We start from the raw sequence: 15,104 nt of genomic DNA, 5'->3' as shown, positions 1-15,104 counted from the left end.
ATGATCATTTCTCATAGTTGGAGTGTGATGATTATTTCTCATAGTTGGAGTGTGATGATCATTTCTCATAGTTGGAGTGTGATGATTATTTCTCATAGTTGGAGTGTGATGATCATTTCTCATAGTTGGAGTGTGATGATCATTTCTCATAGTTGGAGTGTGATGATCATTTCTCATAGTTGGAGTGTGATGATCATTTCTCATAGTTGGTGTGATGATCATTTCTCATAGTTGGAGTGTGATGATCATTTCTCATAGTTGGTGTGATGATCATTTCTCATAGTTGGAGTGTGATGATCATTTCTCATAGTTGGAGTGTGATGATTATTTCTCATAGTTGGAGTGTGATGATCATTCTCATAGTTGGAGTGTGATGATCATTTCTCATAGTTGGAGTGTGATGATCATTTCTCATAGTTGGAGTGTGATGATCATTTCTCATAGTTGGAGTGTGATGATCATTTCTCATAGTTGGAGTGTGATGATCATTTCTCATAGCTGGAGTGTGAATAGTTTTGTAAGTCTGGTGTGTTCATAACTGTCTAGTTTTCTTCTGTTTTTCTGTCACTGCATTTATTTTATTATTATTGCTCATGTTTAAAGTGCGTCAGTGTGTTTCCGCTCTAATGCTGATACATTAGGATTTTATTCTACACAACACAAAGGATGAATGTTTTTTATTGTAATCTTCCTGACTTCACTCTGTTGTCTCCATTTGCAGCTGGCCGTTCTGCAGCAGCCATGTTTTTGGGAGTGACATCATGTTGTGTCGCTGGTGCTGCATCGCTTTGCCCCCACATGAAGCCCTGCGTCAGATTTTTGCGGCGGGGTGTGAACGTAAGAGGGAGCGTCACGCTGGAAACAAACACCAAAATAAAGATCACGTGTTGGCTCCAGTTTCTCTTTTTTCTTTAACGGCTGGAGAGAAATAGCGCCCTCTGCTGGACGGCAGCGATATGGCAAAAATACGAGCGCCTCCGGACGAAACCAAACACCGAACCAGCGGGAAATAAAACACAGATCAGGTTCATTTGGAGGCGACATAGCGATGTGTTTTCAGAACATAAATGAAAACAGTCCAGTCGAGTTAACATTGAAGCGCTAATTTGCGGGTTTTTGCTCTGGCGCGTTTTGTTCCCCGCATCCTGCGTGGAGTGGTTCGGTCCGGTAGTGAAGGCGAAGCTGCAAAAGAGCGACTTGTTTTCAGGGGAGGAAGAAGCGTCGCGGACATCCAGCGCGGAGCGCAGCGTCGCTTCCAGCAGAAACGGTTTGAACATTAGCAACTGGCCGCCATGGCTCTGTGCCGCCATGGCGTCGGGGCCATGGCTTTACCCAGCGAGCTCATCGTTCACATCTTCTCCTTTCTGTCCGACCGGGACAAGCTGCGGGCCTCCGCCGTGTGCTCCCGCTGGAGGGAGTGCCTGTTCTACCCCGCGCTGTGGACGGAGCTCAAACTGCGGGTCGGCGGATGTAACGGCTCCGGTTCCGAAGAGATGGCCAAGCTGGACTTCCTCATGCGGAAGTTCGGCTCCTTCGTGCGGGAGCTGCAGCTGGAGCTGGCCCCGGTGGAAGGGAACCTCAGCCCGCTGAGCAGCGAGCCGGCGGCCGCCAGGATGGAGCAGCCTCCCGGCGGCCAGGAGGCGCCCCAGCGGTGGACGGACGCCATGGCCGCCTACTTGGACCAGGTGCTGTGTGTCCTCACCGGCATCCGCAACAACAGGTAACGGAGACACGCTGCTGCTGCTCTGCCGGAAAACCTCCGGGCATTTTCACCGCTCAACATTTTCAGCTTTTACTGTAAACAAACCAGCTTTAGGAGTTACGTAATCATGTCATGTCTGTGCGGAGGACGCCGAAGTTGGCTTCCGATTCGCAGCAGAGGTAAAGGGCTGTTTCACCGTTTTTAGGAAGTCAGACATCTGCGTGAGATCAGCTCTGTTTACATTGAGAAAGTTTCATACTGTTCTAGATATGCATATTAATGCAACAAAATACATCTAAGGCCATTTTATTAACGCTTTACCAAAATAGATGCAACTTTTTGATTTAATGGGTTTAAATTAGGACGAGGAGTTAAATCTGTTATTTTATGTTGAGTCTGAATCTCGTTCCTCCATCCAGGAGCCGGACGCACGTTTTGGTCATCTTTCATATGTTCATAATCAGCAGAGCAAAAACTGAACCTGAATTATTTGACAGTGATACAAAATATTGTTTATGAGAACAAAACGTAGCTGATTATAATTATTTCCAAAGAATACAGTGTAAATGTTTGCTTGGACTGGACAAAGCAACATTTTTATTTATTAATTAATCAAAGATTATTAATTTAATTAATTAAATGACCACAATAATGTTCCTTTAGATTACATTTGATGTGACTTTTAATCATCAGCATAAAAAGATGAAATATTTCTTATGTATTCTAATGTGTTTTCTGGAATCTTCATAAATAAAAAGCCTGGAGTTTCCAGCTCTGGGTTTTTAACCAGAGCTAATCACCATCAGCTCATGGAAAATCAGTGAAATATCCCTTTAATGAAGCTTTGAGTCACACACCAACTTCAGCATCGTTGACAGCGTTCATCTGCAGACGTTTTCATCTCATCAGCAGTCCTACCTCTGCTGTGTGTGTGTGTGTGTGTGTGTGTGTGTGTGTGTGTGTGTGTGTGTGTGTGTGTGTGTGTGTGTGTGTGTCAGAACCAGCAGGTACAATGCAGCTGCAGAGAGCCTTTGTTGCCTCTGACCTGCTGACATCAGCATACGTGCAAACACACACACACACACACACACACACACACACACACACACACACACAGACACACACACACACACACACACACACACACACACACACACACACACACACACACACACACACACACACACATTCACTCTTGACGTGGAGACGTGTTGGTCCTGATGAGCTGCTGTGGGTCAGAACCCACCTGAGCAGATTACACAGATAATCTGGATGAATAATCTGGAAACTTTCCTTTTCCCGTCAACAGCTTCTCCTACGTTCTCTTCAGGCTCCGCAGGACTTTCTAGCAAAACAAGCCCCCATTCAGACCTGCTTACTTTGTCTAGGCCACGCCATCATCTGTTGTTCTGCTTTTGTCGTTTAGCAGCTTCTGTTTATCGATTATCTGCATTTTAAAACTTTTGCGCTTCAAACCAATAACTGGATGATATTCTTCTACAGTAGGAAGGCCTAGTTAAAGTATTTGATGATCAAACATGGCTATCTTACAAGTAGCATCGAAAGAGGCAGCAGTTGTCTTTTTTGACCTTTGACCTCCCCAGTTTGATTTGGACTAATTGTTTTTATCTCTTATATTAGGAATTAAAATGGTTTAAGAGAAAAAATAACGCATGTTGTTGATGAATACTTTAGTTTTGTCCACCAGTGAATGAATCATAGATCATCATTAAACTGCATTAAAGTCGGCGTCGTTGCTTGATGCATTCATGGACCAGAAACTGTGGGACTTCTTAGTTTTGAAGAGTAAAACAGATTCTCAGTTGATCTGAAGTGGACCAGCTGATGGGTCCATTCTAGACAATCTGTTTGCTGCTTCCTGGTTTCACAATCTGGAAAAGCAAATCTACGTCGGCAGCTGCTCAGGAAGCGGCCTGGCTTCACACCGCATGCAGCCGCCTTCCAGACGCCGTCATGGGAGATGGAAACATTGTGTTTAGGTCAATGTCCTCTGCTGCCCTTTGACCTTTGCTGCAGCTCACATATAAGAGCTTAACAAAGTGACGCATTATTTCATGTTGACATCTTAATGAGTCATAATTTAGTTTGGAAACATCGACGCTGCTGCTGACTTCTGACCGACTGCTTGCTGCCGAAACGCAGAAGAACAAACGTTTCAGTAAACCAGGCGGTAAAATGTTTCCCGCCAACATGACGACTCGTTTTTGTCTTGTTCTCTGCAGAAACCTGCAGAAGCTGAGTCTGTACGGAGACACCTTCATCCTGCAGCAGGACGGACCGCTGGACATGTCCAGCCTGCAGCAGGTCCACCAGGGGGACAAGAAGATCAACGAGTAAGAGCAGAGCAGCCGCCATGTTGGCAGCACTATAGAACTAAGTACAGGCGCTAAACCAGGCGCTAAACCCCTGGGTCAGCTGGCAACATGACAAAATATGAAACTGGGCCCCTGCTGATGCTCCGTCTAGCCGGTCTGACCCATGGGGGCGGTACTGTAAGGACCGGCTGTCTTCGGTCCAGAACTAGAACAATATTCACTGTAGTTCAGTAAATTCAGTTGGTTTTCTGCTTTTTGTTTCTGATCAGCTGATACTAAAGCTCAGATATTGGTATCAGAAGTGAAAGAAGTAGATCAGTGCTGTGATTAATTGATAAATCATTAACTGGAGCAGACAGACTTGAAATAGGCCATTTATTGAGCCATAACGAAACCAAAACTGGACAAAAAAATCTACATTTAGTATTTAAGATTAAAGAAACTGTCATTGTTTTTTAATTTGCAGAATGTGGCGAGTTTTGAGATCGATTAGCGATTGCTGATTTGAAGTGACCTTTGACCTCTGACCTGCAGGGTCCAGCAGCTGTTCATGGAGCTGCTGTCCAACAGCCGCCAGCTGCGCTGGCTGTCGTGCAGCTTCATGCTGGGTGTGGCGACGCCCTGCTCCCTCTCCTGCCTCTCCAACCCGGCAGCCGAGACGCTGCAGCACCTCAGCTTACTGGACCACCAGCTGGGTCAGTATCCGTCCGGTTCTGACGGCTGCAGAGCCGGATCGGGTCTGAGCGGCGTGCTGACGGTGTCGCCCGTTCTCCGCAGGGCCCCTGGTCTCCCCCTCAGAGCTGGACCGGCTCTCCAACCTTCACTCTCTGGGTCTGGATTTCTGCGACTTCACGCCGGAGCTCTGTGGTCTGCTGGCATCGCCACGACGAGCTCCCCTCCACCGCCTGTCGCTGCTGCTCAACGGCGCCGCCCTGGAGTTCAAACCGTTGGAGGGCACGGCCACAGAGGACGACTGGAAGGCGCTGGTAAGTCGGCGCCGCGGCAGCCGTTGCTGTTGACTCCGGCCGGTTCTGACGGAGGCTCCCTGACGCCGCAGGTCCGGGTCAGCGCCGACCTGCGCGTTTACATGATGGCTCTGGAGGTGGACAGCTCAGAACTGCTCCGCGTCCTGAAGCCCAGCCTTCCTCTGGAGCGCCTCCACCTGGACAGCTACAGCACGCTGGTGACGGACGGCGCCCTGGAGCTCATCTCCCAGCAGTACAACAGAACCCTGACCCACTTCCTGCTGCTGAGGGACGGGCCCGGCTTCCCCGACCTCAGCATCAACCGCAACGAGGACCCGCTGGTGCTGCTGGCGTGGCGCTGCACCCAGCTGGCCGTCCTGGTGATCCACGGTGAGTTCAAGGACCGTCGGCAACTTCCAACCTCACCAGGGAATAGAAATGCTTTGCTCTCAGTATTGGTAACGTTTGAAGGTTATTGATCAGTTATTGCTGGTATTGAAAACTAAAACCACTGATACTTTATGAAATATTCACTTTTCAGGTTTATTTTTTGGATTAACTGATGATTAATAAAAATGATCCTCAAAAACTGAACGTTTGTGTTCAGGTTAAAAAACGGAGCAGAGATTTTAAATTTCTCCTGAAAAATTCTGAATTCAGTCATGAAAGCGTGCAGAACCCGGGTTCTGGTGGTTCTGGTCGGGGTTAGCCCTGCAGCGCCTGACCCCCCCTCTCCGTCGCCTAGGTTACACCGTGTGGTCCCATAACCTGGTGGCCATCTCGCGCCTGCGCGGCGCCAGCCTGCGCGTCCTCACCGTCTCTGAGGAGAGCGTGGACTTCGACCCGGACCAGTCCCTCTACGTGGAGGGCGACCCGGTCCACAACCTGGTGAAGGAGGTTTCTCTGGGCCTGGGCCGCGTCTGGCACCCCTGCCTGGACTCCGCCGTGGTTCTGTCCGAACCCACCCAACACTTCCACCGCGAGCTGCGCGCCTTCAGCGCCGGCGTGTAGCGGCGCCGGACGGACCGGACCAGCTGGAAACACAGCAGACCTGAGTAAACCATGCAGAGCTCACACTCACAGGATCGGCTTTTATTTTAGTTTTTATTTCATTAAATTTGCTTCAGTCTTTATTTTTCTTTTATGTTTTTAATTTAGAAATCGGAACAAATTTCTTCATGAAATTCCTGACATTTTTAACTAGTCAGCTGAAATGACTTTGTACAGTCTGGGCTCATCCAGTCCGATCCGGTCTGGTTTGGTCTGATCCGGTCTGGTCTGATCCAGTCTGATCCGGTCCGGTCTGGTCTGATCCGGTTCGGTCTGATCCGGTCCGGTCTGGTCTGATCCGGTTCGGTCTGATCCAGTCTGATCCGGTCTGATCCAGTCTGATCCGGTCTGGTTTGGTCCGGTCCGGTCCGATCCGGTCTGAACTGATCCGGTTTGGTCTGATCCAGTCTGATCCGGTTCGGTCTGATCCGGTCTGGTCTGATCCGGTCTGATCTGGTCCGGTCCGGTCTGATCCAGTCTGATCCGGTCTGATCCGGTCTGGTCTGGTCCGGTCTGATCCGGTCTGATCCGGTCTGATCCGGTCTGATCTGGTCCGGTCCGGTCCGATCCGGTCTGATCCAGTCTGATCCGGTCCGGTCTGGTCCGATCCGGTCTGATCCGGTCTGATCCAGTCTGATCCGGTCTGGTCCAGTCTGGTCCGATCTGGTCCGATCCGGTCTGGTCCAGTCTGGTCCGATCTGGTCCGGTCCGGTCCGGTCCGGTCTGGCCCACAGTGGGATCGGTTCTTATTCCATCACCCTAACCCCCTGCGGAGCCTCTGTGTGATGTAACTCTGATCCCTGTTAGTTTTTTGCCCCCCCTGTGTGTTCTCTGTTTGTTTACCTCGTGGTGACCTTTCACCCCTGCGCCCCATGTGTTTGGACACAGACTCGTTGTGATCCTGCTCAGACGCAGCAGGTTGGTGACGGAGGCCAGGCCGACTGCTGCAGCTGCTTTTCTTTCAGGTGGGGGTGTTATGTTTTATGATCTGACTGGTTACTGAATGTGTTATTTTCCGGTATTTTAAGGTCAGAGGTCAATTCTTAGGGCGTGTCAGGCAGTGTCACAGAGAGTTTTGTTACTTCCTGTTGAGCCTCCAGCTGATCAGAACCATCTGATGTTCTGATTTTAACTTTCACAGCCGGCCGACTCCAGTTCTGGCTTTATTCTTGACGAGTCGGGTTCCCGGCGTGTAAAACTGTTTGGACCGGGCCGGAGCAGCGGCTGAGTTCTGCAGGCCCGGTTCTGAAGAGCTGGAACGCTGAATGTAAACTGGGCTGAGCTTCACGCATCACAGATTCCTTCCTTCCTTCTTTCTGGAACCTGCAGCACATTAATGGTTCTGGTTGCGCCAGCTCAGGGTTCGGGTCGGGTCGGCCTGCGGCGTCGCTCTGATGCTGATGATGTGCAAAACAATCACCTTTCTTTTCCTCTGATGTCACAGTTGCCTTGGAAACGGCTCCCCGTTCTCCGGTGTAGTAGTTTAGATTTGTTGTGCGTCTGGCCGTCTGATCGGACCCCCGGCCCGGCTCGGATCGGCCCGGCCCGTCTGGCCGTCTGATCGGACCCCCGGCCCGGCTCGGATCGGCCCGGCATGGCCCGGCCCGTCTGGCCATCTGATTGGACCCTCGGCCCGGCCCGGCCCGGCCCGACTCGGCCCGGCCCGACTGGCGGTCTGATTGGACCCCCGGCCCGGCCCGGCTCGGCCCGGCCCGGCCTGGCCTGGCCCGGCCCGGCTCGGCCCGAGGCCCAAAGAACCTAATCATACATTTGTTTTCAACGATTAAGGTTGACGGGAGACGGCGGGTCCAAATCTGGTTCTGAGTTTCCAGAACTTTACCGGCTGCAGGAAAGCCTCGGCGCCAGCGGCGACCGGGTCGTGGTTGCCATGGTGTCCTGGACTGAACGCAGCGCTCTGGCGGCTCAGGATGGTTGCCATGGTCGCAGCTGGGTGGCAGAGGTCAGAGGTCAGCGTCTTTTCCTCTCCGTTTTGTCAGAATCTGATTTTTGCAGCTTCCTGCTGCGTTCGACTCAGACAGGAAGTCAGACTGAAAATCAGTTCCTGTCGTTCTGAGAGCGGATCAGCGCCGACTCGGCCCGGTCCCACCGGTTCTGGGTCCGACACGCGGCAGCACAAAGTGTTCTGAAAGGAGACAGCTTGTGGAGTCCCGCAGGGCTCATGGCTCTGCAGGCCCGGTTCTGAACCTTTGGGTTTGGCGGTTCTGGTTCTGGTCGGTCCGCTCCGGTCCAAACTGCTGTAACGATAGTTGAACCAGCGTTTGCAGTTTTCTGGTGCATCCTGTGTTCTCCTGTGTTTGTGACGCGGCTGACAGGAGACCTGTGTGAGCGATGAATCCCTCCGGACCCGGTTCTGTTCTGCTGACCCGTTCTGAGGAACAACCTTCACTCCTGCTCTCTGGACCGGGTCGGTTCTGGATCTCACAGGGAAACAAAGCGGAGCAGGAAGTGGAGGCGTGGCCAAGCCGAGTCCTTACCTCTGATTGGCTCTCAGGGTCCGTGTCATCAGGAGTTCTGGGCTCACCGCCTTCTTCTCCCGTTTTCTCTGTGAGGAGCGAGGCAGTGTTACCGTAGGGTCAGGGGTCATGGGGTCGCGGGTTCTGGCTCCATGAAGCTGTAAACTGATTTAGGAAAGAACATTCCACATGAAGGGCGGGGCTCCTTCCTTCCATCAGTGTGCATAGACAATGATATCTATTGACAGATCGCTATGTTGTTCGTGCAGCAGGTGGCGCTGTTCAGAGATGATCAGCTGATTTCACGTTTCCATCCAGACTGGGGGCGTTATCATTCTGACATGTTGAAACCCGTCCAGGAGTGATTGGACGATCCTCACCTTGGGTACAGTCGACCCTGTACCCACGGTGACCCAGAGGTCAGGCGGGTGTCCAATCAGAGAGCTGGCCTCTAACTCTCTGTGTCCCTCTGCTGGACCCGCTCAGCTCAGAACCAAAGTAGCAGACGGTCAGATCTGCAGGGACGCCAGATTTTTAAGATTCCCGTCTCTTATCTCAGATTCCTTCAGCCTGACGCTGAAGCGGCTCCTCCGACCAGAAGCTCGGTCAGAAGGAGCGTGCAGAGAGCTGGACTCGTGCAGGAATGTAAATGTGAGAAACACTGGATGTGCAGCGGAGGAGCTGCTCCTGGGCCTGATGCTCTGGCCCAGGAGGCTGGCTAACCCACCAGCGGTTCTGGTGAGACTCCTCTGGACGTTAAAGGAAGTCAGAGATCAGATCTGCTTCTGGCTGCTGAACAGAGTCCTGATGGACTGCAGAGCCGATCAGGCGGCCGGGCCGGCCTGCTGCCCAGTCCAGCATCAACTATGCAAGAGGAACGCGTTTAATCCAAACTTTATTTTTCTGTTTTTATATTTGCTTTCCATTCTCTCGCCGTCACAGAGCAGCAGTGGTAGATGTGAACTAAGAGAACGTGCAATGACAATACTTGGCCTTATGATGATGATTTCTGAGATCTTTTAGTCTGAAGATGTTTTGAAGTGTGACCAGCCAACCCGGCGGCGGCGGCGGCAGCGGGTCGCTCTTGGTCTCCGTGAGACCGGCTAGACGGCCCCCGGTTCTATCGTGGTACGAATGTTGTGCATTTGTTTCAGATCAGGACAGTTTGCAATAACAGCAGTTTCACAAGCGGCCACAAGGGGCAGTGCTGACGGCGCCCGGCTGCGCCTTCAGAAAACCATAGAGGAAGAAATAGAAACTATATAAAGAGATGAATATATATATGGAGTCACTCAGTGCATATTTGTAACGGTGTCAGCGACTCGTCGTGGTGTTTCCTCTTATGCAACTTATTCAGATTCTGAACATGAAGTTGATTCTAAAACCACGAATCAGAGTTTGTACATCAGACCCCATGTTGTTGTTGTTTTGGCTTTTATTTTTGCAGAAATGGTTTTACTCTGAGTGTAACTTCCTGTGTGACTGTTTGCTGATGTAAGCGCTGGTTTCTCCTTCCTCCTCCAAGCAGAGGCCCTGACCCCCGACCTCCAGAACACACAGCTGGACCCTCACACACAAACCCGCCCACTTCCTCTGAAATCTGCACACATCAAACTTGAATCTGACCTGAGAAGGTGCAGCTGGTTTCAGATCATCCCAGCTGGGGGTCAGAGGTCGTCTCTCCTTGCAGAAGGGCGGGGTTGTTTTGGGGAGGGGCAGCAGGACCTCTGAACTGAGCGGGTCGGAGCGGGTCGGCCTGCTGGCTGCTGATTGATGCTGAATGAATGCTTCTCTTTTAGTCAGTGAATAAAAACATTAAAAAGTCGTTTTGCTCTTTTGTCTTTTCCTTCAAATCCTGGATAGAAGCAAAAGTTTCTCTTCATTCATCTGCAGATGATGTAGTTTATAAGCAGTCAGGTCCAGTTCATATCCAGACATGAACAGAACCCAAGAACAGAACCCAAGACCGATTCTGAGTTTATATCATTGATCTGATGGGATTTCTGTCAGAACTTTGGAACAACGGTAAAAGCCGGAGAAATGACTGAATTACAAAAACTAAGCCAAACATCAGTTGACTTCAAACTGATCAAATTAGACAATAAAAGTTAAAACTGCAACTGTCGTCAGTCAGTGACCTCAGGGTCATGTTGACCTCAGGGTCATGTTGACCTCAGGGTCATGTTGACCTCAGGGTCATGTTGACCTCAGGGTCATGTTGACCTCAGGCCATGTTGACCTGAGGAAATGAATTCTGGTTTTCCAGGTTTCTGAATTCAAGGTGCAGCAGGTCGGATCTCGATGAAACCGTCAGACTGCAGCTGATCTTTCACAAAGGAAGCAGTGAAATCTCAAACAGGAAACAGGAAGTCACTTTAAAAGAGTCGTCAATAACAATGTGAGAAAATGATTATTGTTCATTTAGCTTCACATCATGTCTGTTTGGTTTGCTGAGCTGAGTGGAGGTTGTGACCACTACAGTTGGACAAACTTATATTTTATAAATATATAGTTTAAATCAATTCATTTTAAAATAAGTGCAATTCTTTCACTCTATTTTTAAGTCCATACATTCTTCCTGTATTCCTGATTATCCAGAGAATCGTAAGCATTTAATCTGACTGCTTTATGAAAGAGTAAAAACACTCAGGTTGCATGAATTACAGCATAATTAATATGATCTGGTCTGATTTGATTTATCAAACCTGAAGTGCATAAAATTAAAATGTGTTTATAGTGAGTGTGAAGCTGCTTTATGACGACTGGCAGCTGCTGGATGTCAGAGGATTCAGGCTTTACTGAAGCTGCTGATGAAGATAATAAAACATGAAATCCTGCGATGCTAAATATAGATATGAAAATCAGCTGTGCATTAATACTCAGATTTTAAATGTTGAGCCTGTCAGTTCAGTTAGCTGACAGGAATCGAAGCAGCAAACAGAACCGGGATGAACTTCCTGTTCTGATGACAAACCCAAAACGTTTCATTATTTCACTTTCCTGCTTCATGTTGGGATCTGTTCTGTTTCCTGCTGAGCTTCAGGTTTTCAAGAGAACAGATGAAGAAGGTTCATCATCATCATCAAGCATCTGGGGAAATGAGGACACCTAGTGTCCACAGCAGGAATAACAGCCATGCTTCAAACCCTGACTGCTGCTGTGTCTGCAGGGTCCGTCTGTGGAGTCACAGGGACTTTTACTTCAGTCTAATGTCTGTAAAGTATTTACGTCTTTGCAAGCTTTATATTTTTGCATTTCTTCCCGCAGCAGCAGTCCCTCTTACTGCAGTATTCCCAGCATAAATGTGGGTAGAGTGATAATAATAAGGAACCAGCCCTGGTTTATTCTGCGTCTTCTTACATCAGTCTGATTGGAAACAGGAGAAGTTTGATCATTTGGTAAATATTTATTACTGAGGGAGAATCAATAACTGAACATAAACAGAAACATGAGGGAGGCCTGCGACACTTTAGCTGTTTATTCTGGTTTTAACATGTTTACATGATTCCTTTGTAAAATCAAATCATATTTGTTTAATTTTTATTAGCAAAAATATCAAATTTCCATGAAAAGTCAATATTTGCAGAGTTGATTCTCCTCCTGCTGTTCTGGACCGATTCCTGCCTGGTGACCTGCTCTTCTGTTTGGACTTTAGAGTTGATCTGATCGATGGATGAAATGCTAAATAATGTATAAATGAAGCTAATGAGCAGTCTGCAGAGGGACATGGGCTCCGGCTTCCTCCTGAAGTGTCCTTGAGTAACGGCGCTAATCCCACTTGTTGGCTGATGCTGCAGTCTGACCAGAGGCAAAAACACACTTTCATCTTCATCACAAATTAAAGTACATCACTTCAAATGAGTCCTGATGCAGCTGCATACTAATGTGCAGGAGGACGTGCCAGAACTGTGAAGCTCTGTGTTGTTTTCGGAGCGCAGTGATGGAGCTTCTGGCTCTCATGTTGACACCTTGATGATGCTTCACACGTCTCTGTGGGAAATAAGCGGGAGACACGTGTGTGTCTGAGGAGACAAAAGGAAAGTTGACTGCAGCGAAGCTCAACTCAGGTTTTGTAGAGACGTTCCTCCTGGCAAGGAAGAGAAAACCTTTTCCTGGTTGCAGCCTGCTGATCAGCGGCAGCTGCCAGACTCACCTCACTGCGCTGATTGCTTGGAGACATGTTGCTTCTTCCCCTGAATGCTCATCAGGTTCAAGGCTTTCATCACACACTCACACACACGGCCAGCACACCGCTGGCATCACAATGCATCCAGTTCAGCATCCAGAGACGCTGAACTGGATGCTAAACAAACCGAGTTTACATAAAATTAAACGCAGAGCATAAAAATACTGAGATATGATTAATGTATTCAGCTGAATATCAGTCACCTGCATCAAACCAAAACTGCAGGATTTCTGCGAATCACCTGCAGCCTGTGGGTTGTTGCAGGTTTGCTAACAACCAGCAGGTGGCAGTAGAGCTCCACGTCTCCGGCCTCGTTGGTTTAAACTTCTGCTGAAGTTTAAATCAACGGTCTGGTCTCTGCTGGATTCACGGCAGAAACCAGAATAACAAAGTGATTTTCAGCCGTTTTAGCTGTAATGAGATAAAAAAAGAAGCATTTCTACACCTGGATGTTTGCACTGCTGAACTAATACAGGCTGAGGCTGTGAACACGTCTGCAATCAGGCTATTAGAGAAATTTACTTTTTATATTGTAAAGGATAAATGTCACATTAAAGATGGAAAAAGTTTCAAATGATGATTATAGCTTCAGTTTTCCAGTTTTAACAAGATTTTCTACACATTAGTATCTTCTCTAACTTCATAAAAAATGGTTTAGCTCTCATTTCAACTAAAATATGAAAGTAATCTATCACAGTTTGCTTCACTGTACATCAGCTGTAAATATGCTCATATTTCATGCAGTTATAATTGCTGAAGCTGTTTGCAGGTGAAAGGAGCCGCGGCAGGATGCAAGCGAATGAGGAAAGAGCAGATCAATACGCAGCATGAATAAATGATGATGACATGATAAAATATGGAGGTTTGCAGGGATATCAACACCGCATGCTCCTCTATTTTTTACACTGACAAATACAGATTTCAAGTTCCCTGAACAGACTGCAAAAAAGCAAAGAGAGATGAACCGCAGGGTCAGAGGCATGCTGGGAAAAAGAGAAAAAAAATCATCTTTGTCCGCCCACACCTTTGATTAGTTTTAATTAAAGTGTTATTAATTGTAATCATCATGCTGGACCGGTCTAGTGATGGTGCTCTGAATCAATACCTGAAACATAATTAGGATAATTGATACCAAAAAGCAGAAGAAAAGCTGGAGGAGGATGAAATCTTCTCAGATTGTTCTGTGATTAGTGAACAGATTATAAAACCTCTTTGGGTCACATTTGTTAATCACAGCTCAACTCTTCCTCCACCTGTGAGATTTAATATCATCCAGATTCATGATGCAGAGCTGCATGATGGAGAACCGACCGGCAGCGAATCCCAGCCAGGCATGGAGTTCTGTTCCGGGTCCAGTTTCCTCCCACGGTTCACAGACATTTACATTAGGTCATGAAAGGTCGTGAAAGGTCATGAAAGGTCGTGAAAGGTCAGGTCACCCTACACTGTGATCATATATGTGAGTTCTGTTGACGGTTGAACTGATTTTCTGTGTTTTCATTGAAGTGGTTTCCTCTGCAGTCCTTCCACTGGTTCCATAACTGGTCCTACTGGTTTCCTGGAGCTGCTGTTCATCTCTGAGCAGCCGCAATCAAAGGGTTACTCACTTATTTCCTCTTTGTTTCCATCATTTAAAATAATTTAGGGCAGAAAATGTGTTGTATTGGTAAACCTGATAAACACTGAATATGTTTTTATTTCGTTCTTCCTGAAGCAGGTTGATGCTGAGAGGAATGGGTCTATTTGATGCAGGTGTTTGCAGCCATGATGTTCTGCATGCTGTAATAGATGTGCAGGAATAAATTGTGCTGCAGTGGGCAGAGCAAACACTGCACTCCCAGGTATTCATGCTGTGTATATCGCAGGCTGACAGAATGAAAGAGGAGGGCTGAATTATTACTTCAGTCAATACGACACGGAGCCGGAGATGCGTTACAGACTCTGTTTGTGCTCTGAAGGAGAAATAACTCTGGATGTTGTTGATCTATGAAGCAGGTAGAGAAAAGCAAAGCAGAGCTAAATCATTCAGAAAAATACGGATCCACCTCTGCTGCATCTAAAGCTGTCCAACCAGACAGGACATGATTTATTATGGAGGATTTTACCTGGTAATGGGTTTCTCACCCAGTACAGCTCCCAGTACAGCTCCCAGTACAGGTCTCTCTGTCCCAGTGCAGGAAAACCAGTGTCCTGAGAATCCGGATGGTCCATGACGTGTTCTGGTCCCCAGAGGGAACAGATACATGAGATGCTCCATCAATCATTCCACTTCTCGTTGTGTTTCTGTCTTCAGGAAGTTTCCTAAAGACAGAAACCAGCTGGAATCTCAGCGTCTCAGATCCCGCCTGCTAGGCACTGCAAATATCCGTCTCTGGGTTTCTCCAGACCTTA

General features: G+C 48.2%; 1 protein-coding gene across 1 annotated transcript; it reads left to right on the top strand.

Moving 5' to 3' along the window:
* Positions 1 to 849: 849 nt before the first annotated feature.
* Positions 850 to 10,352, top strand: LOC129374781 (F-box only protein 33). The gene is made up of 6 exons (XM_055053419.1): positions 850 to 1,720; positions 3,946 to 4,056; positions 4,573 to 4,733; positions 4,816 to 5,024; positions 5,096 to 5,393; positions 5,749 to 10,352. The coding sequence occupies exons 1-6, from the start codon at positions 1,293 to 1,295 to the stop codon at positions 6,012 to 6,014; spliced, it is 1,473 nt and encodes a 490-aa protein (XP_054909394.1). The 5' UTR covers positions 850 to 1,292; the 3' UTR covers positions 6,015 to 10,352.
* The last annotated feature ends 4,752 nt before the right edge of the window (positions 10,353 to 15,104 follow it).

The sequence above is a fragment of the Poeciliopsis prolifica genome, unplaced genomic scaffold, assembly GCF_027474105.1.
Source record: "Poeciliopsis prolifica strain line A6 unplaced genomic scaffold, Auburn_PproV2 SCAFFOLD037, whole genome shotgun sequence".
NCBI lineage: Eukaryota > Metazoa > Chordata > Actinopteri > Cyprinodontiformes > Poeciliidae > Poeciliopsis > Poeciliopsis prolifica.
The sequence above is the reverse complement of the archived record's forward strand: the minus strand, read 5'-3'. Positions and strand labels throughout refer to the sequence as shown.

Coding starts and splice junctions, on each gene's coding strand:
- LOC129374781 (XM_055053419.1), top strand. CDS start 1,293: ATGGCTCTGTGCCGCCATGGCGTCGGGGCCATGGCTTTACCCAGCGAG. Junction 4,057..4,572: donor GGGGACAAGAAGATCAACGA/GTAAGAGCAGAG, acceptor TCTGACCTGCAG/GGTCCAGCAGCTGTTCATGG. Junction 4,734..4,815: donor CTTACTGGACCACCAGCTGG/GTCAGTATCCGT, acceptor CGTTCTCCGCAG/GGCCCCTGGTCTCCCCCTCA.